Genomic DNA, 26,617 nt, shown 5'->3' on the forward strand with positions numbered 1-26,617 from the left:
CTCGTTGGTTGCTGGTGATGTGTTTATATCCAGGTTTAAATCCTGCTTAATCCCACTTTCTATAAAATTTGGAAACTTTTGTCTGATATTGACCCATCCTTAATGTTAACTGCTGAAGTCATAGAAGAAAATATTCAGCCTGTAGCGCTTGTCCTCAAATTTGTTTTGCTTGTTTGCACAATGGTACTTACAAACAAAATACAAACTATTTGAGTCATTATGGGAAAGGTTTTGAATCCAAACTTGATTGATGTTGAACAGCTTGAATGTTGCTCCTGCATCTGTGGAAACAATTGGGGTGTTGTAGATTGCATGATCTTTACTTCTTGCAGTTTAATTTTAGAGCTGTAAGTAATGAGCAGCTATTGATTTTGTTATACTTGCACCTGGAAATGAATGTTTTTCTTCTGGTGGTCTGTTGGAGACAGCTGATGTGAACCATTAGGTGTGGACAGCTGATTTTTCAGCATATTTTTGTGTTTCCTTCATTGCAGCTTGATTGTTTAGTGCATAAAGAAAGAGACATGTTATTATGCTGTGTTTTAGTAATACTCTGAGAAGATATATCATTTGTGAACTAGACTAGGGCAAGCAGCAGCTTTCTGAGTACCACATGTTAATTTCCAGAAGAAAAGGTTTATTTTCGTCTATGCTGAGGAAACTGATCAGGTAAATAGAATGAAAAGTTCACTTAGGGATATCTATTACTCTGTTTTCTTTTAGCTTCTTCAATGGCAAAAGACAGAGAACTTTAATGGTCATAGAATTAGAGAATGGATCATAGAGTCCTAGAATGGTTTGGGTTGGAAGGGACTTTGAACATCATCCTGTTCCAACCCATTTCCATGTGCAGGGACACTTACCACTAGACCAGGTTGCTCCAAGCCCCTTCCAAGTGGCCAGCTGGTCACAGGAGTTGTGTGACAAAGGGAATTAACTGCACAATGCAGTGTCAGACTTAGTGTCTCTTTTCACTTCTCATGTCTGAACAGTGGGATTGTTTTTAAAAAAACTCCAAAAACCTTCAAGTTTCTGTACCTTATTCTGTAGCTTAAATATTTGTGGGGAATGGCTGGTGCAGTGTTCTGGTTTCTTTCACAGTAACTCACTTCCCGAAGGATTTCCAGTTAAATCACATTTCAGATTGGCCTCCAGGGCTGAAAATCCCTTAGTTGCAGTGGAACAGCACAGATGTGGCTCAGTTCAGTGGCAGGGTTTGGGTGCAGGGAGCAGAGTGCCCTGAGCTGGCACCAGGATGGGTGGGAGCCTGGGTCGATGTGCCACCGCGGGTGATGGATGCACCGCGGGCTCGGATCTGTGACTCCTGGCGGGTGAAATCAGCAGTTTCATCTTCTGTCTTGATAAATTGGAATAATGATGGCACTGCCCTCTATCCATCATCCTTCTCCTGGTTGGAGGATTTTAGGTTTTGCTTTAAAACTGAAGCACCACTTGATATAAAGATAAATGTGTATGAAGCAGTCATAAATCCGGGTTAAAAATTAGAGATTGCCCAACCAGCTGAGAAGCGGAGTTTGGGAATGGGCATGGTGCAGGCAGGAGACCAGCTGGATTTAAAATAAAGCTTGAAACATTTAGAAAAGGGGGTGGTTGATAGCTCACTAAGGGGGTGGCATGGCTCAGGAGGTCCTGTCCAGCCTGTATTTGAGGTCCCTATTTTCCAGTCTTCTCACTAGTACTTGGATTTCATTCAGCTGAGCTTCAATTATCTCATCTTTATGGAAGCAAAGTGAAATGCCCAAGTCAAAAAGAAGACCTCCTGCTTGGTCTGTAGCTCTCATAGCAGTTGGGGATGTGGCATTGGCCTGGTAAGAGGGTTTTTATAGAAGCCAGGAGTTAAGAGACATATTTTTCTTTCATCTTATTCAGATTCACAGGTATCAGTTTATTTTAATAACTTGAAAAAGATCTTGTGATATACGATTCCCTTTTAAGTGGTCATTACTGAATACAACAGGACATCAAGCTTGATGAGAATTTTCGGTGTTTAAAATGACAGTGGTAGGCAGATAGTGGAGATGTAAAAGCACAGTCTAGGTTGGTGCTGGCTTTGTAGGTGTTTTTGACATTTTTCTTCAAAAACAATTTGAGGATGTTGAGTCATTTTAAGTCCTGGGTTATATTACAAAAAAAAAAAAAAAAAAAGAGGAGGGGGTAGGCAGGAGCACAATGAAAAAGATTGAATTTAACCGGACAACCAAACCCAGCGGTTTTCATCTGTCTTGATTTGAAAAGAAATGCGCTAATTTCAGGGGTTATAAGTGATCAGTCTCTCTTGACCTTAAAGAAGTGAAGTGTTTTTTAATCTTGGCTGCTATCACTGGATTGTCTTCTCTTACAAAGCACTGCAGTACATAACTGCCTCAAGGAGCAGTATTCAGGTTTTGTTTTGGTTTTTTTTTTTCTGGAGGAAAAAAGACTTATTGGAGGTGGACAGATGCAAAGAGGATGTTAAACATGTTTAAAATTTGGATGAGCCATTTCTAAAGGGGATATTACTCTCCAAGTTACTGCACACATTAAAAGTTTTCACTTGCTGTTCCACATAATTCATCCTGTTTTAGAAGTTAGGGGCTACCTCAAGGTTTTCCTTTTACCTCGTGTTCTTTTTAACTAATTCATTATATGATCATATGAGGTATGAACTTGACATTCTGCTGGTGGAAAATGAAGCCCAGAATGTGTGTGGGGGGGTGTTGTATCACTATGGTGAATTTCTGAAGTTAATCAGTTTAAACTCATTTAAAATCAGAAGGAAAAACTTAAATATCTTGCCATTTGGTTAGCACAGTTGCCAGATAACCTGCAGCTGAAGGGCTCTGAGAGTTTGATGTTCATGATGTGTGATCAAGATTGACGTTGTTCATATGCTTGTCAGAAACCTGGAACACACAGGTTTTATAGAAAAAAAATGTGTGAGTTACTCATGGGTAACACCGAGGTTCTCTGGGGAACTGTTGGTTACTGAACCTGCCTGGGTTGTTGCTGGGGGTGCCTTTCAGATAAGACATCCTGAGAGTTTTCCTGGTCTTGCCGTGTTTTCCTGGTTTGTCTCTAAAAGCAGGTGGTGCTTGTGTGATTTCCACTCCAGCAGAGCTGCTCTGCAGAGCTCCTTGGTTTAATAACGTGTCTTATTTCATTTATGAGCCTGAACTTTGGTAGCATTGTTCTGCACGGTTACATCACACATCCAGAAGTCTCAAAGGCTTCAGTCGAGTGTTTTGAGCTGGTTTTGCCAAGTATAATCAAGAGAACAAGGATTTTAATATTCATTAGAAAATGAGGTTGTTAGGTTTACATCCTTGTTTTCTCATTAAAAAAGAAAAGTTTCAGGTCGTGGGGGGGACCAACTCCCTTAAAGGGCGACTTCCACATTTCAGAATAGCACATTTGAAGGCTTTTTTATATGGCTAAGTTTGGCTTTTCCTGTTTACCCTGTTGCAACTGAAACTGTTTATAGAAGCAATTCCTATGAAGCTTCCAGTCCAAGTGATTACATGGTACACAGAGCCCTTTTCTTTTGGGCAAACCAGCTAATAGATTATTTTTAGTTAGTGGTTCATTGGAGCCAATAATTTATCCTTACACTGGATGTTAAGGAATACATTCTACACAGTGGTCAACTTTCCCAGGAAGAAGTTAAAGGTATTCAGTTTGGTGGAATTTTTGTACATGATAAAAGAAGATTTAGAGGAGAATGGATGCAGTTTTAAATTAGATGTAATAACTTTGCCTTTCTCTTTTCCACAATAGTTTACTGTCTAGCTGTCATGAGAATTCTGTATTCACAAAAATACTGCTAAACCCCTGCTTCATTTTCTGTGTGCAGAGCTGACTGAAAGAAAGTGGTTTTGATTCCTGATTTAGAATTTAAAATACTTTTGACTAAAATTCATTTTAGCACAAGTTTAGGAGGGAAAAAGGTTTCTCACAGTATGAGTCAGAATGGACATAAATCTGCGTTCTTGTGTACAAAGTGTGGGTCATTGATGTGGGTTTCTCTCTTCTTGTGTTACTTGCAGTTGTTGAAACCAAATAAATACTGATTATTGTTTGAAAACTCATCTTTGTTGTGTTGTACATCTTTGTGTGTTTGTACACCTTGGATGATAGTTTATTGCTTCCCTGTGCTCTATTTCATTGCTCATTCATTAGCCTTATTTTTGCTTTAAGAAGTGCAGAGGTTTTTAGGAACCTGTGGAACACTGGGAAGGTGCTAATAAAGAATTCATCAAGCCAGGCCCCACTGGTTTATCTTTACTGTGTGCTAAAATACCATTAGTTCAAAGAAGTGTAACCCAGAGATGCCTTTGGGGCAATTTGAATCAGTTTGGGATGTTCAGGGGTGGAAAAAAAGGAACGTGTGGCTGTCTAGGCAGGAATTCTGCTATGGACCTGTAGAGCTGGATTACTGGTAACAGTTTCTAACAGGAAATATTGATAGATTCCTTTTTTTCCTGAGTTTTTGCTATCTTGAATTTCTGGCATTTTGTTGTCCTACTTTTAAATGACAGCAGCAACAGATGAGCAGCACCTGAAGGAAACCTTGGAGCAGCATTGTTATCCCAGCTGAATAGAGTTAACTAAGTTGGGAAAGATATTGATCTGCGATCAAAGCAGAGGAAAGTAAATCAAACATCCAGCTCGTGGTACAAGAGCAGATTTTCCTTTGATAGCTGATAAAAAAGTAAGGTTTGGGATTGTTCACATTGCGAAACCTTGGTGTGGTTTCACTCAGAGTGCTTTGTTGTCACACAGATCACAGCGCATTGTATTCGGACACAGTGTAAACTGTGACTTGTTATTTGTAGCTGCATTAAAGAGTGTTTTTTATATCCCTGAAGGTTGCCATCAGACTCTTTTGTGCTGGAAATGAAAAAGCCTTTAGAGCATAGAGTGCTTTAAATACGAATTTGTTTATTTAATGCCATATTTGCTTCTGGTTTTGCCTCCCTGCATTTCAAAAAGAACAACCTGCTCACCATGTCATTCCAATATTCAGTCAAGGCATGTGCTAAAGTTTGTATAATAATTTATAATGTACACTGATATTGATGACACAGTCTTTATTTGTATTTAGCTTTGTCTTTGATCCTCAGGGCAGTTTCTGGAATATTGTTTTCCATTTGGGTGTTGCTAGAGTGTAGGCGAGGGCCGGACACAGCATGTTTTCCTCTTGAGTTATGGGAGATTTTTAGACTGTAATGACTGTCAGGTATAATTGAACAGTTTTGTACAAATATTTGAACTTCCATCCTTGCTAAATATAGAGTGACAGGAATCCTTTTTCCCATCTTTTGTAAAGCACTTTGAGATCACGGACTGACAGTCCAATATTAAATAAACCACCACGGACAGATCTTGAGATCTGAACCTGTGACATAAACTTTCAAGAAAGTTAGTGGAATGAAGTTTGCATGTACACTTCTTAAAGATGGAAATGTCTGTGTTCAGAATGGTGCTTCTCCAAGAGAAATGTGATTGCTCTGGATATTTGTGCTGCACTGTGTTTCTTTCTCCCGACGGACTCTGTAGTGACCGAGCCCTGCGATGTCACTCCAGTACACACAGACATTTGGGTGGGGAGGCTGGTTTTAAAAAAAAAAAAACAACCCATCAACCAGAAAGAGCAAAAGCCTGGCATCCCTGTCCTGCTGCATTCCCTCCCACTGACAGAAGATGAGCTGCAAGTGCTGGGGCGCTGCCTTTGCGAGGCCGTTTTTAAAGCCACCAGCTGGTGCTCGTTCACGTGGGTGAGATTCGTTTCCTGTGTTCCCCAGGGCCTGGCACCACCTCGAATCGTTCAAGGGGTGAAAGTGATGGCAAAGTGGAAGCACCATCTCCCCTGCTGCCTTCAGCACACCTTGCCACTCAGAGCCCCCCCCGGGATCTGCTCTTCTGGTGAAATGTCACCAGAAACCGGGATAAAAGGAGAGGTGCCTTCCTCAACCCAGGTAAGAACGGGGGCGGAAATGCAAAGAATTTGAAATACAAAGGTGTCTGTTTGATCAAATCCTCCCCAGTTAGGAGTATTTTGAAAGATCTAACACCTTATACTTTAATCTGTGAGCTTTTTTTAAAAAAATACAGGTTATTTTATAACTAGAAGTTGCTTGAGGGTCAGGACTGGTGCTGTCCCAGTTTTAGTCTTTCTGCCTTACCTCAACAGAACTTCTGTTCAAAAACCTCTGGGTTTTTTTAAATAAAAATGCCCTTTTAATTGTCAATCCCTTCATTTGCATAACACTGCACACTAGCATATAATAATGGCATGAGGCCTCGGCTACCCGTTGCTCACTTCTGGTGTTCTGCATTTGGGTTTCTTGTAACCATCTGAATTTGGACAGAAGTGGGCTGGCTCTCTCTCTTACAGAAGTCAGAAGTTTGACCTAAAATCCATAGCTTTCTGCAGCATTTCTTATTCTTAATGTTTTTGAATGATACTTCAATTCTACGAAACAAATGGGTGGAAGCACAGATTTTCCTTTGCAGTCCCCGTAGAGCGAAGTGAGCTGGTCTGCACAGACCTGCCGAGGCTGCAGCACGGCTCTGCCTCATACAGGGCTGCCATCTGCCACACGCTGGCATATCACAAAGGATTTATTAAAAAAAAAAGATAAAGTCAGCTTTTATTTAGAATTTGGATCAGCAGTGCCAGAGGGCATTGCAAGAAGGGGAGCTACGCAGAAGGTGTTTGTGTTCTACAGGCTCTTCTGTGTGGAAAGGAAAAGTACCTGTGGAGGGCTAAGGGAGAATTTTCCAGTTCTATTGTATCAACTAAAAATTTTCTGTCCAGCATTTCCCACTGGCCTGAGTGGGACCTACGAATGCTCAGTGAGAATGGAAACTGAGTAGTTATCCAAGACTTAAACAGGGATGTTGATTACTGTCTTCAAAACACCAGATCCTGCAAGATAAGGGCCCAGTTCCCTGCTCTGGCAGTGAAAGTTTGCAAAAGCACTTTGGGTTGCCAGGTCAAATGATTGAGCCTCCCTTAGAGAAGGGGTGAAGGCAGTGACAGCGATGGGAGTCAGAGCTCTGCTACAGGACAGGCTCCTGTAAATGCCTGCCTTAACTTCCCTGTGCTTTTCCTTTACAGGCTGCCTACGATGGATTGCTGGCCCTTTGGCAGTTTGAACACTCTGACTCAGGTAAGCAGAGAGAAAAATACACTTTTAAGCTGTTGCTGTTTTATACGAGAAGAGGCTGATCCGTGCGTGTGTATCCATGGGTCTGTTTCAGATACGAGCTTCCCAAGGTCAGAAGACATGGACATCACTGCTGATGGGACCTTCCTGGATTCAGCCCTGGCCAAGAGGCTGACCTGTGGCTTCTGCAGGAGGGTGTTCCAGTGTGCTGAGGAGCTGAAGGAGCACATCCACGAGCACGCCTTCTCCATGCTCTTCCCGTTCGATGCACTTGACTGCTCCCGGCCCGGCCTCGCCGACGGCGTTCCTGCCGGCCAGCTCGCCCGCTTCCAGTGCTCCAAGTGCCCCGCCAGCTTCACCCTGAAATCCAACATGGACCGGCACGAGAAGACCATCCACTTCCACTGTAAGAAGATGCAGTGTCCTAACTGTGCCAAGCTGTTTCGTGACAAGACAGACTTAAACCGGCACCTTCTGTCCGTGCACTCAAGCGAGCGCACCTTTGTCTGTCTCTGCTGTGGGAAGGGCTTCGGCACCCAGAAGAACCTCAGTAGCCACGTGAAAATGTGTTACCTGGGCTCTGCCCACCTGGCTGGGCTGGAGCTTTTGGACAGTGTAGGACCGAGCGAGGATCCTGAGGATGTGTAGCTGCTGTTGTTGTATATGAGACACTTCCTTGAACTAGGAAAAGCAAATTGTGCCGTGGTTCTCGTGCTGCAAATAAATGTTCCACAGGTGTAATTTCATAGAGTAACTCCCCAGAGCTGATAAGTTGATGCTGTGCTGGTTCCAGATGCTGTGTCACTGCAGCCTTGGTGCAATTTTTGTGCAAAGATAATTTTTTTGGGTCCATAAAACAGGCACTTCGGCTGTTTTATTGGTGTGCTCAATCTGTGTTCTGACACTACCTTCAACTGCTTTATCAGTAGATCTCAAAGTGCTTTATAAAAGAAATGGTGATGTTTTCCTCCGATTCCTCAGGAAAATAACATCCCTCAGGTTGTTGAAAGTGCTGGCAATAGAATTAATAAGAGAATTCAATTCTGAGTTCTGCTCTAGTGCTCTGTCCATTAGACCATTTGGGCATTCCAGGGGTTTTCACTGTGAACTTAGGAGCTGTGGAAGCACTGGGTTGCTGTTTGTAAAGTCTGGTTTTTCATGTCTTTCAAAGGAGAAAAATATGCTGCTTCTTGATATGTGCAATAGGGTATGTTATTTGGGCTTGAAAGTTGTTGCAAGGCTTGCATATTTTACTGATATTATATTTCAGTACTTTCAGGGCTTTTTTTAAAAATCATCCTGGACTATGGCTGTGGTTTTCAGGGATTCTGTACATTTTTGTGACTCGTTTGGTTTACATACTGTAATTAAATTAGGCAGGCTGAGTATGGTGGTGTTAAAGCAGAGGAAGGAGGCTTCACATAGATTTAATTGTAACTTGGGGTGTGCATACAGAATCAGTAATGGCTGTTCCTGGTGGGTAGAAATCTGTAATTCCTATTTCATTCTGTGAAATTCACTTACTTTTTAAAAAGATTAAATATTTCTGTGTCTCTTGCTATATATTTACATACAAAACTAGATTATGGTAACTGTGAAATGAAATGAAAGTAGCATAATTAAGAGCAGTGCTTCCCAGCTGCTCTGTGTGCGGCACAGCTTGTCAGCATGTGGGGTAGCTTTCCTCAGTGTGAGAGACAGCTGAGGAGAAAAAAAAAAACAACTTCTACAAATGTTCTCTGGAGTTCCTCAGGGAAGTTCTTTCTCGTGATACTGTTGCATCTCAGGGAGACAGAAAATGAGAATACTTAGTTGTGCACAATGTGGACTTAGTGGGGAGCTTCTTCCCCAGCCCTTTCCTGTGGAAAGGTGAATGGGAGAGCCCATCAGTTCCTGCTGCCCTTGGGCTTGTAGGGAAGGAACAGGTGTGTTCTGGTGCAGCTCTGCTCCCCCTGTTCCTGCTGGGACTCAGAGCTTCTGGGAGACAGCTCCATGCCATGCCAGGGCTGGGGAGCTGGAATTTCCCTGCTTGGCTTAGCTCTTACTCTTCATTTGAGCAGGCTGCAGTCAGAATTGAGAATTAAGTTCCTGTGTAATCACCGTAGTACACTTTAATCATTTGGGTTTAAGTTTTATGGTTTCTGCAAAGTCAGGTTCATTTTTTCCACTCTTGTTCCTGTTGACATCTTCGGCATCAGAGATCTCGGCTGTCTGTGAATGTGTGTAGTTTTTAGTGTCAGCTTCCCTTGTGACAGATGTCAGAGTAATTGCCTCATGATTTATTTTGCTCTTAAATAATCAGCAAGTGAGAAAGGAGAAAGCTGAGCTAGAAAACAAAGTTGTAACCCAGTGAATCTTATCTGGAAATTCGGGAGCAGCAGGGAAGGATTTGTCTGAGTTGGGAAAGTAAGATGCCAGCAAAAGCAATTTCAGCAAACTTTAAAAGGTTTCATTATGTGATAATAGTTAATGAGGTTTCATGTTTGTTCATTTTTCTTGTATTTTAGAATTTAATTCAACATGGAATTCTTTTTCTCTAGTCAGGTCAATGCTGTCTCTAATAGAGGTTTCAGTAGTATTTTCCTTGGCCTGTACATCAGAGTGCTTCCTGACTTCAGCATTGGGAATTCCCAGTGCTTCCCTTCAGGATCAGGACTAGGTTTTTTTAATTATTAGAACTGAAGGGTATAACAGGGCAGAGCTTTATTGGGTTTGTGTATAACAGGTGTTAGAAGCAGGATTCTACTGTTAGGAAATGGCAGGGGAAGCTGATGGGAGGTGTGAGTCTGACAGTTAAATTGCACCTTGCTATTTATAACCTTAAGTATAACGAGGATTTAGCGGACAAGAATTCTCCTGAAGTTTGTGAATTCTTTCTAATAACCCAAAGAATGTAGTATTTCAGTGATTATTAACTAGCTGCCAGTTTACAGAGTTAATCCAGAGCAGCTCTGTCAGGCATCACTAGTGCTTTTCCTTCACTCTCAGGGATGCAGGAGCCTGTTTCGTTTAACAGCCTCAGTGAAATAAGTTACTTGAGCTGACAATACCAAAGATTTTTTTCCCAAGCATTATTGTGTTGGTTTTAAAAACACACATTTCCATAAATATTTTAGTGGCATTAAGTACACAGATTTTTACTGTGGCACTGTTTCTATTTCCTTCTCCATTTCTTGGTGCTGTGTCCAGTAGCTCTTTACCCGTGGTGCTGCTGTTTATCACCTTGATGATCATGTTAAAGATGATTTCTTAGGGCCTTAATGCTGCTACATTTAATGCTGCTCCATAAAATATTGTCATTTAGACAAAGGATGGTGCTCATACCAAAGCTGGTATTTGTGCATTAAATAGATGTACTGTGGGTGCATATATTTAACAGGACTGTGAAAATGTTAACTCTGCAATACAGTTATTTTTCTGACAATGCTGCTGGTTTTCAGGTGTTTCCTTTTGTAGATACCAGAACTAAATATGTGGCTATTTGGTGCAAAAATAGTTTTCAATAAAGCTATAGCTGCAAACAGTGTTCTGTGAGTATTTTTAAATACAGAAGCTGAAAATGTTGGGTTTGAGTGATTTAAGCTGAATGCAGGCACGAGGGATCTTGGGATCTCGGACAGAGTCAGGAATAGGCTGTTGGAAATCCATGGATGTGTTGGAAGCAGGTGGCTGGGGAGGAGCCTGCTGGGGGTGCAGGTCATGCACCTAAGGCTGGGTGTTGCCTTTTCAGCTTTGCAGCAGCTCAGCCCTGGAAGGGAGAGATGTGGGCAGGAAACAAGAGCAAGCACCAGGTCACTGAGGGAACAGCAGGATCAGGTACAACCCAGCGATAGTCAATCCCAGGAATAAGGGATTTAGTGGTTTTCTGTCCTTAAAGCACTTTTGCTTCATTATCCCAGGATCTGGTTGCTGTCAGGATCTCCAGTCAGTGTTTTCCAGTGGCTCTGTGTCCTGGCAGCTGGGCTCTGCAGTGTGTGTGGTGTGGAGCAGGGCTGGAGGAAGGAGGGTTCATGTCCCCTCTTGATTCCCTGTGCTCAGTTTACAGCTTGCTCACCTTGTCTACACTCCATAGTGACGGGGTTGTTAGAAGTGTCTGTGTGGCCTGTCACCAAAATCGAGTGGTTACAAAATCAACTGAAATGTATTTATAATAAATAGCTTTGTATCATGAAATTTCTACCTGCTGTAGAAAAATGTGGGCTCCTTGCCTCTGAGTGTATAGATGAGGGAGTGACAAAGCCTAGGAGAAAATAAAGGAAAAAAAATTTCCTGTAATATAAAAGACAAAGAATTTTCATATTCTAGTTGTTAAAAAAAAAAAGAAAGATGTAACAAGAAGAACTTGCACAAAGCTCTGGGCATCAGGCTGTGCTCAGGCATCTCCTCCAGGAGGTTCCCAAAGCAGTGCAGAGTCATTTCTCACTGCCCCATTGCAGTGGGTGAGCTTTGCTGACAGGTGAATAAAATGTTCCTTACCATTGGCTTTCCCTGGTGTCCTTGTGGCAGCCATGGCCCAAGGGAGTAGGTGTTCGGGTTTTTTTTTTTTTTTCCCCTGTAGGCTAGAAAATTCTCTTGACAGCTTTACAAATGGGCTGAAAAAACACCAAGCTACCCAAAAAAAAGCAGTTGTGGGCTGGACCACCACAGGTCCAGTCTAACAGAATATTAGATGCAAGGCAAACTGATAATCAAAGGAAGTTTTTCTTCCACGAAGTTATCTGTGTGGAGGATGTGTTTTAATTCTGAGTAGTCAGAACAAATGCTGAGATAAACTTTGTATCACAGCAGCTTTTAAGATCTTGAATCATGCTTTTAGTGTGTATTAGAACAATAGAAAACTACTTAAAATACGTTTTCTGAGATGAGCTGGTGTTGAAATGTTTGTTCTGATTACCCAGGAGGGTGTTACCTTATTTAAAGGTGTCTCTTAGTAGTGTCAGCTGTTTTGCACTTCTATATGAGTGACAAATGTAGTTACTTTTCATGTTGTTTCACCTGTATTGATATACAAGACAAAGTAAATTTTAAAAGCAGAAGAGGAAAAAAAAACCAGCCCACAAACTGGGCATGAAATGGCACTGAGTATGTGGGCTTACCAATTTTCTTTAAAAAGGCCATTTTTCAGTGTACAGTGTTAATTCCAGGGCATTACCTGTGACATACTGAGGGCATGGACTGTGCACACACCTAGTAGGGCATTTATAGTATATATTGCATTTATTGTATGTGTTCTATTTGTAATATTTCATTAAGCATCTAAAAATATTGCCGAGTTCTGGGTCTGTTAGGAGCTAGGGAATAGATCTGGCATTCCCCTGTTCCCCCAGCTCTCGTCCATAGATTGTCTCCTTTACCAGCAGCCATTTACATACACATAAGTTACAGTGATTAACCAGAACTTGCTTTCTTTTTTCCCCCCTCCTTTTAATGTAAATATATTGCTTTAAGAAATAACAATAATTAGGAGAAAAGTGGCTGAAAATGAAAACACTAAAGGGAAGCAATAGAATGAAGGAGAAACAAGAAGTTTAAAGTCATCTCCACAGTGGACAGTCACTTCCAAACTTGTTGTGGGTGGGTGGGTGGTACCCTCAGGGAGCAGCAAATACTCTGTTTTCAACAGCTGTGTTTTGTGTGTGGCACTGTCCCTGTGTCACTGGATAATGTAGAGAGTGGTGGTTGTAACTGTGCTGTTTCCTCTGGGTCATCCTCGGTCTCTGCTCCTTCACCAAAACACTCCTGGGGTGTGTGATGATGTTCTTGCACCACCCCATAAAGAACACTGGCGCTGTTGGGGTGCCACCTTCATGGACTTGTGTTCTGGCTCCCTGCTTCTTCCACAAGTAGTATTGTTAGCATTTTAGATCTTGATATTTCAGATAATCCTTTAAAATAAATCAGAACTCTAGCAGGTTGACAGCCCTCTTCATGATCCCTTTAGCAAGCAATGTCTGTAACAGGCTGTTGCTAAATGTTTGTGTGTCAGCTTGTTCAAAAGTTGCTCTGATGGAGGTACTCAACTTCTTAGCTTTAATAATATAGGGGCAGTAGCACAGTACAAGGATTAAAAATGTGTAGCTGGTTAAGGGGTGAGGGTGTGATTCCACAGTGAACTAATTTAATAGTGCAATAGTCAATGAGAAGTCTGTTTTGAGACGTTCTGAGATTGATCTGTATATTCTGCTTTCTCTCTTGCAGTCAACGAGTTCACAGTCATCAGGAAGAAGTTCAAGTGCCCATACTGCAGCTTTTCAGCCATGCACCAGTGCATCCTGAAGAGACACATGCGATCCCACACGGGAGAGAGGCCCTATCCCTGCGAGATCTGTGGGAAGAAGTTCACCCGCCGGGAGCACATGAAGCGCCACACCTTGGTAAGGGCAGTGCTGGGGACTCAGCCCTTTGGTTCTGGGTAAAGAGAGCAGGAGCTTCACCTCATTTAAGTCTGCAATTTGTTTGCCACACAGGGCTCATCTGAAGGCTTCTCCTGTATCTTTTTTCCCTGCTTTTCCAAGGCCTTGTGGCTAGCTGCCTGTTCATCCTCCTGCTGTTCTCCAAGCTCAGCTAGAGGCTTTCCAGGGTTTAGGCTGGATTTTTTTAGCAAAAAATTCTTCCCTGAAAGGGTTGTTCAGCCTTGTCACAGGCTGCCCTGGGCAATAGTGGCGTCACCATCCCTGGAGGGGTTTAACAAACGTGTAAATGTGGCTTTTGGGGACATGATTTAGTGGTGGGCTTGGCAGTGCTGGGGTGACAATTGGACTTGATCTTGGAGGCCTTTCCCAATCTTAACAATTCTGTATTTCTATGACTTGGTGCAGAAAGCTTTAAAATACATTGCTCAGCAAGAACTTGAGGCAAAGCTACTCTGATCTGGCCATGCTTAGTTATCAAAAATACTGTTATACCTTATTAAAGAGGCTGCTCAGCTCTGACTGCAAGGCTGGTGCTGGTATCTGGCTCTTCACAGCTTCTCCAGAAACAAAATACTAAGATGAACGTTGATTATTTTTCTTTTCAGGGTAGAAGTCACTTGCCATCCTAAAGAGGTTCTCAAAGCTTGGTGTAGAGGTGGTACTGTGGCAGAGCAGGTAGTTTCTAGGCAATGATTCCAGCAGCAGTGCCAGCAGAGGGCCTGGCTCACCCCCGACGATGCCCCAGATTCCACACCGGGATCCTGGAGCCCTGTGTGACAATTTCCACAGTGCCCAAACCCCCACCATCTCCTTCCCTTGCTTCCCTGCTCCCATCTCCATTCAGATGAGTCCCCAGCCGTCTGCTTGGGCACTGCCTGCTCCCTGAGATGTCCCTTCCTTATTTCCTTGGGGCACTGGAGCTGAGGAGGCAGATCTCAGTGTGAGCTCAGTCCTGCTGCTAGCACACAGGTGTCAAGATCTGTTACTGGTTTTGCAGCAGGGAGCACCCAGTCATGCCAGCTTGTTACTTCCAGCCTTTTATTTCTGAGAACTTTCTCTTTTTAAAATATTTTTTTCATAAATTTAGGATGTTGTCAGCATATTTCCCCTTCTCTTCCTTGGGATATTGTCATTTAATCAGTTAGACTGTCATCTTTCTAATAGCACTCTCCAATACTGAGGGCCAAATGCTGTTTCTGTGTTTAGTACTAATTTGGCAGTAAAGGGAATAAGAATAATTTCTGTTCAGTTGCAGCCAGGAATATGGCTCACTTTGAACCTGCTCACTGAACTGTCAGCATTGGAAAAGAGGGAGAGAGGGGATCAGTTTTTTAACAGATACACAGCCTGCTCTAGTGGAAGGTGTTCCTGCCCTTGGCAGGGGGTCAGAACTAGATCAGCTTTAAGGTCCCTTCCAACCCAAACCATTCTATGATAATTACAAATTGGTTTGGTACCTGTTTTATAATTTCTTTTTTATATGGCTCTTTTAGCCCTTATTCTGCACCCCTGACCACCTTCTGTTCTCCTATTCAGCTTTTGATGCCTGAAAATCATTCTTGTATGAGTTGAAAGTGAGTGATACCTATAGATCCTGCTGGATGACTCTGAGCAGCCCTGTCCAACTGCTTTAAAAAAAGTAATAAAATTCAATGCCTTTGCTTGATGCAGTAGAAGAATGTCATGGGGACTGGCTTGGAGCAGGGGAACCTGCAGCCAGAGCACATCAGAGGCACTCACAGGCTTTGAACACGGCTGGGACTGGTGCAACACAGAACCCGAGCCAGTGTCCTGCAGTAGGGAGGGCTGAGGGGCTACAATGGGTCAATTTGTCCTCTTCCCAAAGAGCTTTAGCTCAGCTGAGTATTCCGGAGCGCAGGGTTGTGGAGAATCAGGTGGTGAGAGCTGGTGATCCCATGCTGAGGCAGGAGCAGGCATCCAGGCAGCTGCTTTAAAGTGAAAAGAAGGACTTTAATCAGCAGAACCTTTCCCACAGGCTGTTGTGAGCATGAAAAGAAGAAACCAGTTAAAAAGGATTAGGGACTGGTGATATGTACCCGAGGTTCTGGTGACTGCTGGGCTGCTCAGAACAACTCCAAACCACGGGCACTGGATCCTTGTGTGCTTCTACACCACTTCCTGAAGTCTCTCCTGAGGATCAGTGGCAGACACCAGGCATCGAGTGCCTGTGCTGTCCCCGTGTGGTGTTAACATATAAAAGAATAAAGAAAAAAAAATAGAAAAGAAAAATACACATTTATAGTAAGTACTGGGCAGCCCTGAAGCAGTCAGGCAGTTGGACTAGAAGATTGTCATGGGTCTCTTCCAACTGAACTGTTCTACATATTAATAAAATTAATATGTATTTTACATGTAGTTATATATGTGTAAGTGAAAGTACCTGATGAGGCTCCTTGTGGTGGAGTTTGAGAATTCTCACTGCTCTGGTTTCCTTTGCCTGAAGAACAGCTGAGTGGTTTGACAAGCTCCTTGCCTTCCATGCAGGGCAAAAGTGGCCAGGGACAGATTTCACCCTTTATCAGGTGTTTTGTGCTTCTCAAAGTATGTAATTTTGCTCATTGAATAATGCAGTTTGACTCTGGAAGTGAATTCTTCTATCCTGCAGAGCATTTTCCTTGCTTCCTGTACTGGCTACATATTCTGTGATAGGTCCACATGCCCAGGATTCTTGCAGAATGAGTTATGGAGGAGAAACATTTGTGTCAAACCAAAGTAGTCAGAAATAAGGTGAGAAGTGCAGTCAGATGCATTTTTGGGGAGATACAGGAGGCATTCCCAGTGCTCCTGTTCTTTGGTTCTGGACAGCAGTGGGATCAGGAGGGAGACCACTGTATCACCATGATTAACACTGGTTTGATTGCGGTTGTTCTTCTCTGGTCTGCACAGAACTGGTACTTGTGGATTGCTTTTTTTTTTCTTTTTAACATTTTCCTCTTGGTGGTGGGTGTGATACAACTGTTGCACCCCAGAAAAACAGAAAGAAAAGGAAAGAAAAAAAATTGCAATGAAATTTCCTCTCGGAATGATGAGTGTGATGATGAACAGGCAATCCCAAAGGATTTTCCATTGTGTTTCATACTTGCTGGCTCGAATTAATCATGGTGGGTTTGAGTTCATGGTGGAAGCCAGTCGTGATCTCAGGTTGCAGTTGTGGATTTGCCTTTGCGAGAACATGGGAACAGCTCTCATTCCATCTCTGCTGGCATTCACCTCTGTGATCTTTCTTCTTTTCCAGGTCCACAGCAAAGATAAAAAATACGTCTGCAAGGTTTGCAACCGAGTGTTCATGTCGGCAGCCAGCGTGGGGATCAAGCACGGCTCCCGCCGCCACGGCGTCTGTGCCGACTGCTCCGGCCGCGGCATCGCCGGGCACCTGGACCACAACGGGGGAGAAGGGTCCCCAGACGAGTGTTACCCCGGGGAAGGGCAGTACATGGAAGACCCAGATGACATCAAAGTGGAAGGAGACGAGGAGATGGGAGACGAGGACGACATCAAGTGGAAGGATGACGTGGGGATGTCACAGGATGATGTGATTTTAGATGATGACAAAGATGTCGACTCCCCACAGGAGCAGGACAACTCTGGGGAGAACGACAAGGATTTTACCTGGATTTCTTAGGGATTATTTTTTTGTTTGGGTTTTTTTTTTTTGTTTCGCTCTGTTGTTTGTAGGGGGAGGGAGGGTGGGGAGGAAGGAGTATGTTGGAAAAACTAAGTAGCCTTGTTGTCGTCCATGTGTGCAAAATAACTCTTGTGTTTTCTAAACAAGTCCTTCTCTGTTCCTCTCAGACACTGTCTTAGCAGTGTCGCTTCCAGCGGCACAACTGACTTCACCTTCCCCCTTTTTCCTTTCCCTTTTCCCCCTGCGACTCCCTGCCCACGGCCACCCCTCCGGCCAAGCCAGCCAGAGGGAGGTGGAGTCTCTGCAGGTGAGGGGAGGCTGGTGAAGCATGAATCCTCCTCCCCTTCCCACTCCGAACCGAGCACCAGGGAGGTCTTTGTGTCCAAAGCAGGTTGGTTGGTTGGTTGGGGTTTTTTTTAACACCTTGTCTGTGCTAAAATCCCAGCAGCAGTGGAATTCCAAGCTAAGGTTGTGAAAGCAGATGGATGGATGTGTTGGAGGGCTTCCCCTGATGATACAGGCCTTTTGCAAAGTTACTTAAAGAGTTTTAATTTTTTTTTTATGGAGCCAAATAGATCAAAAGGCAAGTCAGATTACAGCCTTACGAGTACTTCTCTTGGATTCTTAGCTTCCAAAAGAATCACCATCAAAGACAGATTGTGACTTTTCTTGGACCTACTGGCATCTTACCCACATCCTGTCTTCCAGCTTTGGTCATTCACAGGCACCAAAACGCATGTTGGTGCTTCTGGAAGCCCCTTTTGCTCTAGAGGGCACAGGTAGTTCTGTACCTGTCACTCCTCTCCACAAATATCTTCACTTTTCTCCCTTTGCTCCGCTGCCTTTTTCACAAATATATGCAAACTGTAGCAAAACCGGGGCATTCGGCGAAGTGCAGGATGAGCTGGGAAAGGCGAGAAGCCCGAGGTGAGGAGATCCCAGCAGGGTGGAATCTTGCTGCTCCCATCCCATGGACTTTGGTGGGGCCAGGATTTCACCTGGGTACCTTGTTCTTTCTTGCCAATTTCAACACTCTCACTGATCACTGGTAGGTCTAACACCTACTTTATTTATGACAAAAACTTTCAGATTTAGCTGCACTGGTTCCGTGTAAATTTTCGAATAAACCATTTTTTCTTTAAATAAGAACCAGATTTCTCTCCCAGCATCTCCTCAGACTCTGTGGGGCTGCACCAGGTAGTTGAATTCTCCCTGTTCATATCGGCCACCGTTGCCTTCTTCCAGCTACACCTAAATAACAACAGCAACAGCGTGTGTTGGAATTGTCTTGTTCCTGAGAAACAGCTTGTTCTACCTTGATCTCTTTGCTTCTGGTGCTTTTTTAAATTAAAAAAAAAAAAAAAAGCTGAAGACCTCACTCCTTCCTTGCCATCGAGCAGTTTTCTACAACATCTGTGACTGTGGTACCTTGAAACCTGCCACAAAAGACAACCCATTGCCAGAAGCCAAATGACTTAAGGTGCTATTTTCCTTCCTGCAGGCCTGGTGGTCCATGAGGAAAAGCGTGGTTCCACCCAGCAAAGGAGTTAAAAGTATATTGTACAATAAACCCCCATAAAGCAAATAATCTGAAAGGATTTAAGCCACTCGGTGCTGGGATTTCGTGGAGTACAGTGGGAGCCTCAATCCTGGCACCTGCAGGAGCTGGATCTCTCTTCGTTCCCCTGTTCCAGTTGCCTCCTGGGTTTATGGTGTTCATTCCCTTTCTCTGCTCCTCAGTTCCTTACAGACATTCACCCCCTTCTCTCTGCATCCATCGTCCCAGCTCACCATTGCTTCCACTGGGAGCCTCCAGGCTCCTGCCCCATCGGTTTGGGGGTGCTCAGTGCTGTGGGAACGCAGGTCTTCCTAAAATCCTCTGTGTGGCTCAGTGGGGCCACACCAGCACTGCTGCCGCCCCTTGGAGGAGTTAGGGGGACTTGTTGCTTTAGGCAGTGAGCACGGATAACCCCTTCCTTAAATATAGGAGGAGCAGAGCGGATCATGCAGGAACGTTTTTCTTGGAAAAATCTCATTTTGCATTTTAGCTTCTTTTCCTTCTCCTCCCCTACTTAAAAAGCTTTAAAAACCCACCCAGTATGTCACAATTGGACCTTTATGTACTCTTTTCCAGTGGTTTTGGGGGGTCCCAGAGTGAGGAGGCTGTTCCCTTACCCCAATTTTGGCTCCCCCAGAGTGTGGGCTCTGTATTTATTGTCATTTACCCTGTAAATATGGAGGGGGTGGGGGTGCCTGAGGTCCTGAACGTGCAGCCTCACCTGTTGCGTGTAGACAAATACATACAGTACTTAAAGATTTATCTGTAGCTTTGCTTTTTATATGTAAAAATCTATTTAAAAGAGAATTTTAAAACCCAAACAGCTCAAACCCCTGGGTTTGTGTGACATTCCAATGGCCCATCCCCTCCGATGCTGGTGTGTGCATCCACCTTCTGAGGAGGACTGGCTGTGGGCCAAGCCCTCCTCTTCCTCTGTGCCCTTGGGTAACTCAATCTTGTCATCAGAGTTACGGAGTGCTGAGCTTTCTTCACAATTCCCTTGGAAATTATTCTATTCTTTTCTTTCCTTATATTTAAGGGTGAGCAGAGAGCCGGGCAGTGCTCAGGAGTGTTTCCTAATTGTGCCACTTTTGAGGCTCCTTTGAGCTGAGGATGCAAAAAATAAAGCAAAAGCAAAAAAAGGAGAGAAAAATGGAAAATCCACATAAAAACTTAACTTTTTCACGTTATAACCTCGCACGTGCTTCTGTCCCACTAACACACACCATTTACCAAATAAAACCCTTCTAACACCTGATGTCTATTGAAGTGCTTTGTTCTGATAGAGGTGTGCAGAGTTGGAAGTGCAGGGATTCATCTTTAACCTTCTATGCTCCGACTTGGGTTTGAAAAAAGGAATTTGGGTGCGTTTTTTATGCTGAAACTTTATAAACGTCCTCAGTCGCTCCAGGTGATCACGTCCCTCCAGCTTCTCTCCGGGGTCTCTCGGATCTACTGCCTATGCAAACTTCTGCTCTTGGAGATTTAAACAAAACCCCACTAATTCTGCCTGTTCTGCATCTTGTCTTTGTATTTCCCTTCAGGGCTTTGTATACTTCACTGAGGTTCCCTTTTTTTAATTTTTTCTAAATATATATATATGTGTGTGTATATATATACAGACTTCGTTCCAAAACAATTAACTCCCTTAGAGGTAAAACATGGATATACTCTGTCTCGAGAACTTGCAACTCATTTTTTTAAAGCATTTGTACATGTAAATGTTCCTCCTCGAATTCCTTGATTACCCTCATTTTTTATTTTAAATCTGAGTGCCAGGAGTAGAGAGCGTTTTGGCCACGGTGCGGAACGGGGCAGAGGGCATCGTCCTGTCAATGCCCTCTGGAAAACATCCCAGGGATCCGTGGACATGGAGAGCATCTTAAAGGATGGAGACAAACGAGGTCCTTGTGTCGATTTGGGATTTCCAAAAATGTTATTAAAATCATGAACTCCCCAGTTTTGTGGGTTTTAAGGTCACCCCAAAGCCTCACAGCTGCAGAGCAGCTTTGTGGGGAGGAAGAGGGGACTCACCTAATGAAGGTTTGCCAAGTGATTGTCCTTTCCCTTTTTTTTTTCTTTAATCAAAAATCAGTTTTTTGGACAACAAAACGAGTATTTTTTTGTCCAGAAGGAAACCCACTCCAGCGTTACTTCCCCTTTTGTTTCCTCTCCCCACTCCTGCCTTTAAACACTCCACTTCCCTGAAAGCAAAGCTATGGCTGTGGGGTGGGTGGGTGTGTTTTGGGACTGACCCCAAGCACCCTCCCCTCAAAGCTCCCCCTTTTGCACATCACCCTCGAGGAAAGAAACTCCATGAAAAACAATGCAAAAACTGGAATTTTTTGCAATATTCTGAAAGATAATCTAATTTTCGCTCATTCTGTGACACGTGCGACTCCTACGAAAGCCATAATTAATGGTTCCTTGATTTTGTAGATCCTGAATTGTGTTTTGAATTTCAGCCTTTTTTTCTTTTTAGTCCCCCTAGTCAGAGTGCTGTGTGTATGCTTTCATATATATTTATTTTTCAACGTGCTTTAAACCTGTCTACAAAAATAAAGCTGAACAAACACAAAAAGGACGGTGTTTGAAGATTGTTGATTTTTTTTTTTTTTTTGCTGGGAATATTCTATATTATACTGACTTTATATTAATTATTATAAACCTGTGTTTGTATTGAAGATGTGTTTAATATTTTGGGGAGGTTGAGGAGATTTCGTAACCAGAAGTCAGTGGGAGAACATGCTGTGTTGTACTGATTTTCTGTCGATGTAGTTCAGGTAAATCTGATTTTATTTTCTAGTTGCTGCCCAGTTCCTCGCCTGCCGAGGGCTGCCCCTCGGATAGAACCTTTGTGATGGGATTTAGCTTAGACATACCTGCAAAAATCAATCAGTTTCAATAAATTGGGAAATTGCTGCTACAATTTTGTCTGCTTTTTCTTTTTTATTTGATACATAATTACTATTTTCTTCCTTGCCCTCTGTGGAAGGATGGAGTGACATGGAGGATCCAGCTGCAGGGTCCTGCACCCCAACCTTGCTCCTGGATGCTGGAACAGGGGGTCCCCAATCCTCAAAACCCCCCTTCCCCCCAGCAGAAAGCCCTGCTCACCCTCAGGCTGGGGGTGCTGCACCCTCCCCCTTCCCCTTCCCCCTTCCCAAACAGGCACCTGTTGCTCGTTCCCTCCCTCCCTGCTGCCTGTTGGTGGCAATTTCCTTATTTTTTGGTCTTTATCTGAACTTTAAGTAACTCCCGGGAGGATGCACAGGGTGATGCCAACCCTGGGGGATGTGGGATGCAGGAGGAGGGTGACAGCAGTGGGTTTGGGGGTGCCAAGGGGCCCAGGGTGCCCACCCTGCCTCTCTTAATAGTAACTAAAGAACAGGAATCATTAAAAAAAAAATCCAAATATTTATTTTTTTTTCTTTTGGATCTGACACATCACATCCCGGGAGGGGACAAGTGGGGGCACAGCATCAGCCTGACCCATGGGGCCAAAGCAGTGTCCAACCCCCTGCAAGGGGGGACCCTGCAATGGGGGGGGGGGAATCCCTGATGCAAAGGGAACCTTCCCACAGGGCAGGAGGGTGGAAGGGCCACCACCCTTCCCTGTCCCCTCCTTGGATGGGGAGAGGAGCAGGGTGGCATGACCTGGCCAAACCCAAGCTGCTGCCTGGGCTGGAGAGTGACAGGATGAGAGGGAAGAAAGGGTTTAGAGGGGAAAAGGGGTTTTTTTTGGGGTAAAAAGGGGGTTTAAAGTGAATTAAACCCCTTAAAACCCACCCAGGGCTGGAGACACCCCGCTGCCGCAGCGCCGCGGCCCGCGCGCTCTTGTGCTGTGGGAGGGAGTAGGTAAAAATATGAATTTTCATATATTTTATTTAAAAAATAAAAACCACACGAAGGAGAAAAAAAAAAAGTAAAGGAAAACAAAAAGACCCCTCTTTGTGCAGTTTGGCTTAGTGCAAATGGGCGCATTCCTGCAGGCACTTCCCGGGGCATTGCCCCGGTGGGGGCTCCCCGAAACGAGAGAGACAAATGACATTACAAAGAGTAAAAACCCCCCTGGGGGGGGTGAGGGGGGGCAGGCGCCCACCTCTGCCCTGGGCACTGGGGCTGCCCCCCGGGAGCAGGCGAGGGGCAGGAACAGACACCCCCTTTTCCGAGCCCCCGCCAGCCACAGGCACAGCTTATTTGAGCCATGGGGGCGTCCCCAAACCGGAGTGGGGAGGGGGCTGGGAGCAGCCGGACGCCCCCCGCCAGCCCCTGCCGGCAAGGAGCAGGGTTGGATTTAGCTTATTTTCAAAGGGAAGAAAAGGCAGGGGGGACAAGCTCCGTGGCGGGGGGGCTGTGTGTGTGCATAAAGCTTTTGGGGGGGCCGTTCCCTGAGTCCGGGGGCGCGGCCAGGGGGGCGCGAAGGCACCTCGAGTGCAAAATGTGCAAGAAGGAGGGAGCGGCGGGGCTCCGTCAGTCGAGGAAGCGCTGGCAGGCCTTCTTCCAGCGGCACGCCGTGCACCACATCTCCCGGTGCTCCATGCCGTACACCTTGCGGCACTTCTTGGCCTCCCCCCGCGGCCGCCTGCGGGCAGAGGGGACAAGTCACGACGGGGGGGACACACGCAGGGGAGAGGGGACAGGGTGGGGTGCGACGGCAATGGCTCACCTGGGCACGGCCGGTGGCTTGGGCGGTGGTGGGGTGGGGACAGTGGGGGACACCGGTGGCCGCGGAGGGGTCCGGCAGCCCTGGAGAGAGAGGACACAGCTCCTGTCAGACAAAGCAATGAGGGAGTGCAGCAGCCCCACCTCCATCCCTGTCCCCGCTCCATCCCTGTGCCCCTCACCTGGTACGCGTGGTCTGTGTGGACGTGGCAGCGGCCAGGGGGGGGCCGGGGGGCTGCAGGGGGAGGCCAGGGCCAGGTCGAGGATCGGCAGCGCTGGTGGCGGAGGAGCCTCGGGGCCGGGAAAGGCAGGAGGCACCGAGGAGGTGGGAGAGACCGGCGTGAGGCTGGAGAGCCCGTCTGTCAGCGCGTCCACGTCCACGTCCAGCTCCGTGTAGTAGAAATCCTCCTCGCCATCGCTCTGCTCCAGGTCGGCTTTCCGGCTGCAGGGAGAGCAGAGGCTGGCTGGGACACTCTCCCCCGGCATGGCAGGACCCTGCAAGGGGTACCAGGGGGTCTGGGGGTGTCCGGGGGACCCCATGTGCTTACCCAAGGTGCACAGTTCGGATGTGCTTCTGCATCCCTGAGGAGCTGCTGAGGACTTTGCCACAGCTCTTCCACAAGCACTTGAACATCACCTTGGTGGAGTTCTGCAGGAGAGAGGCGTCAGGCTGGCAGCTCCATCCCCATCATCCTCCTCATTCCCAACCTCATCTCCAGCTCCAATATCATCCTCACTGTCATCCCCAACCTTACCCCCATCATCATCCACATCCCCAAACTCATCCCAACCTTCATCCCTATCTCCAATCCCATCTTCTTCATTCGCACCCCAAATGTCATCCTCCTCATCCCCATCCTCACTATCCCCATTCCCCAACTCATTCATGTACCCAACCTCATCCCAACTGTCATCCCTCATCCTTAACCTCATCCTCCTCTTCATCCCCATCCTTACTATTCCCAACTTCACCCCCATCATCATCCCCAGCTTCATCCCACCTTCCTCTTCCGTGGGGTGGGCTCTCCAAAGACAAAGTGGGTGCCGTCGGGCTCATCAGGGCCATCATCTGGCAGTGGGCCAGGCAGAAAGGTGCTGGGGACGTGGCTGGAGAGGGGGGGTGAGGGGGTGGAGGGGGTGGATCGGTCGCTGGAGGGGTCCCAGCTCCAGTCCCCGCTGGTGTTGCTGCTGCTGCTGCAGCTGGAGGACATGGTGGGAGCCTCCTTCCAGACCTCGCTGCCAGGCTCTGCTGAGAAGAGGAAGGTCAGGTCCTGCCTTGGGACACGTGTCCAGGGATGGGGGGGACAGGGACATGCTCTTACCTGGGGCATGAGTGGCCGGTGGGTGCCCAAGCACCAGCGGGCTGGCGGAGAGGCTGGTGAGCACCGCGGCCGCCATCACCTCATCGATGCCTGCCTTGCCCGAGAGCTTCCTGCCAGCAAGAACAGAGGGGACTGTGTCAGGATGGATGGGCCCCCTGGGACCCTCTATCACTCTCCCTCCCCCCTTGAGGTGTTGGGACCTCCCACCCACAGTGGCCTGCACCCACCCCACGGTGGTTTGTGTGGGGGCACACGAATGGCACAGAGTCTCAGTGGCCCCACCATGCTGGGGGCATCACCAGGTGGAAAGGCATCCACAGGTGTCCCACACTCTGCAGCACCCTGAGATGCTGCTGACCCCTCCAGGGATCACCCCAGCAGCTGGCTGGAATTCCCCTGGGCATGGCACAGGCAGAGGTGCAGGCAGGCTGCCAAAATGCCACTGCCTGTGCCATGCCAGGGGCAACCCTCCATGCCTGTGGGCAGCACCGTGCCAGAGGGTACTGGCACCTGCATTCTGCCCAGGGACATGGGGATGGCTTGCCTGGGGCCAAACAGTTCCCTGAGGTGGAAAAAAACCTATAAATAATTTAGATTTAAAAAAAAAAAAGGCAAGAGGTCAAGAGTACCCAAAATCATTTTGCAAACGGGTAACGTGGTGATGTTCCCAGCTGGGAGTCCCCGGAGCTGCCACAGCGGGACAGCCGCTCACTGCCGGGGATCCCGGCGTGGCCAAGAGTGGCCAAAGTCCTCCTGCAGAAAAAAACCCTGGCTCCCGCAGTGAGGCCAGTGCCGGTGGGAGGGTGGTGGCCGTGCCGGTGTCCCTACCTGTGCTGGGGCACGGGGATGCACTGCACGGCCGAGTGCAGTGCCAGGCACCGCTCCAGCCCCGCATCCAGCACCCGCAGCATGGCCTCCTGGTTGGCCGGGTCCCGGCGCGACGGCGGCTCCCCCAGCCAGCCCTCGGATCCCAGCGGAGCCTACGGGAGAGACGGCAGCGGGCAGCAGGGATCCCCGAGCAGTGGATTCCGCAGGGATCCCCCTGACCTCGGTGGGATGGGAAGGTGGGTTTGGGGAGCTGGATCGGCGCCTCCAGGCAGGGCTGTGGTGGGACCCTGCCAGCCGCTCAGTGGGTCCCCCTGGGGTAAATCCCAAGTGGATCCCACCAGGCCGCAGTGGGATCCAGCCAGGAGTTCCTTAGCACTCTACAGATCCCCCTGTGATGCTGCTCCCAGCAATCGCCCACTGGCTGAGCATCAGTAGGGATCCAGCAGGGATCTCCACAGAGCCAGGAGACGACCTGACACCCTCCTGGCAACGCAGCTCTAAAGTGGCAGCACCCACATTCCGGTATAGATCCACACCTTAGGAATCCATATCCCAAGTTTATCCCGCTCTGAGCGGATCACCCGGGATCCAGCGGGTATCCCCAGAGCTGGGAGCACACTTGTGCCTGCCAGGCCAACCCCAGACACCGGCACCCGCTGCCCACGCTCCGCCACCAAGTGGATCCCCCTCCAGGCAGATCCCACGTGATCCAGCACCAAGTCGATCCCGCTGCAAGCGGATCCCGCTGCAAGCGGATCCTAGCTGATCTCCCTGGGGCGGGGCTGGGTGGATCCCGGCGGCGGGAGATCCCTGGAAGATCGCAAAGGGCTGCGATCCAGGAGAGACGATCCCCCCGGGGGTGCGGGTGATGTGACCCACGACCACCCCCCGCGCCCCGCCGCCATACCCCCCCCTTCCCGCCCCCCAAAGTTTATCCCATCGCGGCGCCATTTTACCGGCGGGGAAAGTTTCGGGCGGGCCGCTGTCAGCTGTCACCGCCCCCCCGCCGCCTCCCC

At 46.7% G+C, this 26,617-nt stretch overlaps 2 protein-coding genes across 3 annotated transcripts in view; one reads left to right on the forward strand and one right to left on the reverse strand.

Annotated features, from left to right (window-relative positions):
- ZBTB46 (zinc finger and BTB domain containing 46) overlaps positions 1-21,715 on the forward strand; it is a 52,814-nt gene extending 31,099 nt beyond the window's left edge. For both annotated transcript variants that reach the window (XM_042047631.1, XM_042047623.1), the window contains 2 exons: positions 13,368-13,543; positions 16,839-21,715. In XM_042047631.1, coding sequence (XP_041903565.1) covers positions 13,368-13,543; positions 16,839-17,225 — 563 coding nt within the window. In that variant the 3' untranslated portion in view covers positions 17,226-21,715. The remainder of the gene's footprint in view (positions 1-13,367; positions 13,544-16,838) is intronic.
- Positions 21,716-23,168: 1,453 nt separating this feature from the next.
- The window catches only part of SLC2A4RG (SLC2A4 regulator), a 5,078-nt gene continuing 1,629 nt past the window's right edge, over positions 23,169-26,617 (reverse strand). The window contains 8 exon segments of the mRNA XM_042051247.1: positions 23,169-23,371; positions 23,456-23,535; positions 23,634-23,678; positions 23,680-23,893; positions 24,000-24,100; positions 24,453-24,700; positions 24,774-24,883; positions 25,602-25,753. Coding sequence (XP_041907181.1) covers positions 23,260-23,371; positions 23,456-23,535; positions 23,634-23,678; positions 23,680-23,893; positions 24,000-24,100; positions 24,453-24,700; positions 24,774-24,883; positions 25,602-25,753 — 1,062 coding nt within the window. The 3' untranslated portion in view covers positions 23,169-23,259.

Source organism: Corvus kubaryi, unplaced genomic scaffold (genome assembly GCF_017639235.1).
Source record: "Corvus kubaryi isolate FWS band 111438036 unplaced genomic scaffold, C.kubaryi_AGA036_p1.0 134, whole genome shotgun sequence".
Taxonomy (NCBI): Eukaryota; Metazoa; Chordata; class Aves; order Passeriformes; family Corvidae; genus Corvus; species Corvus kubaryi.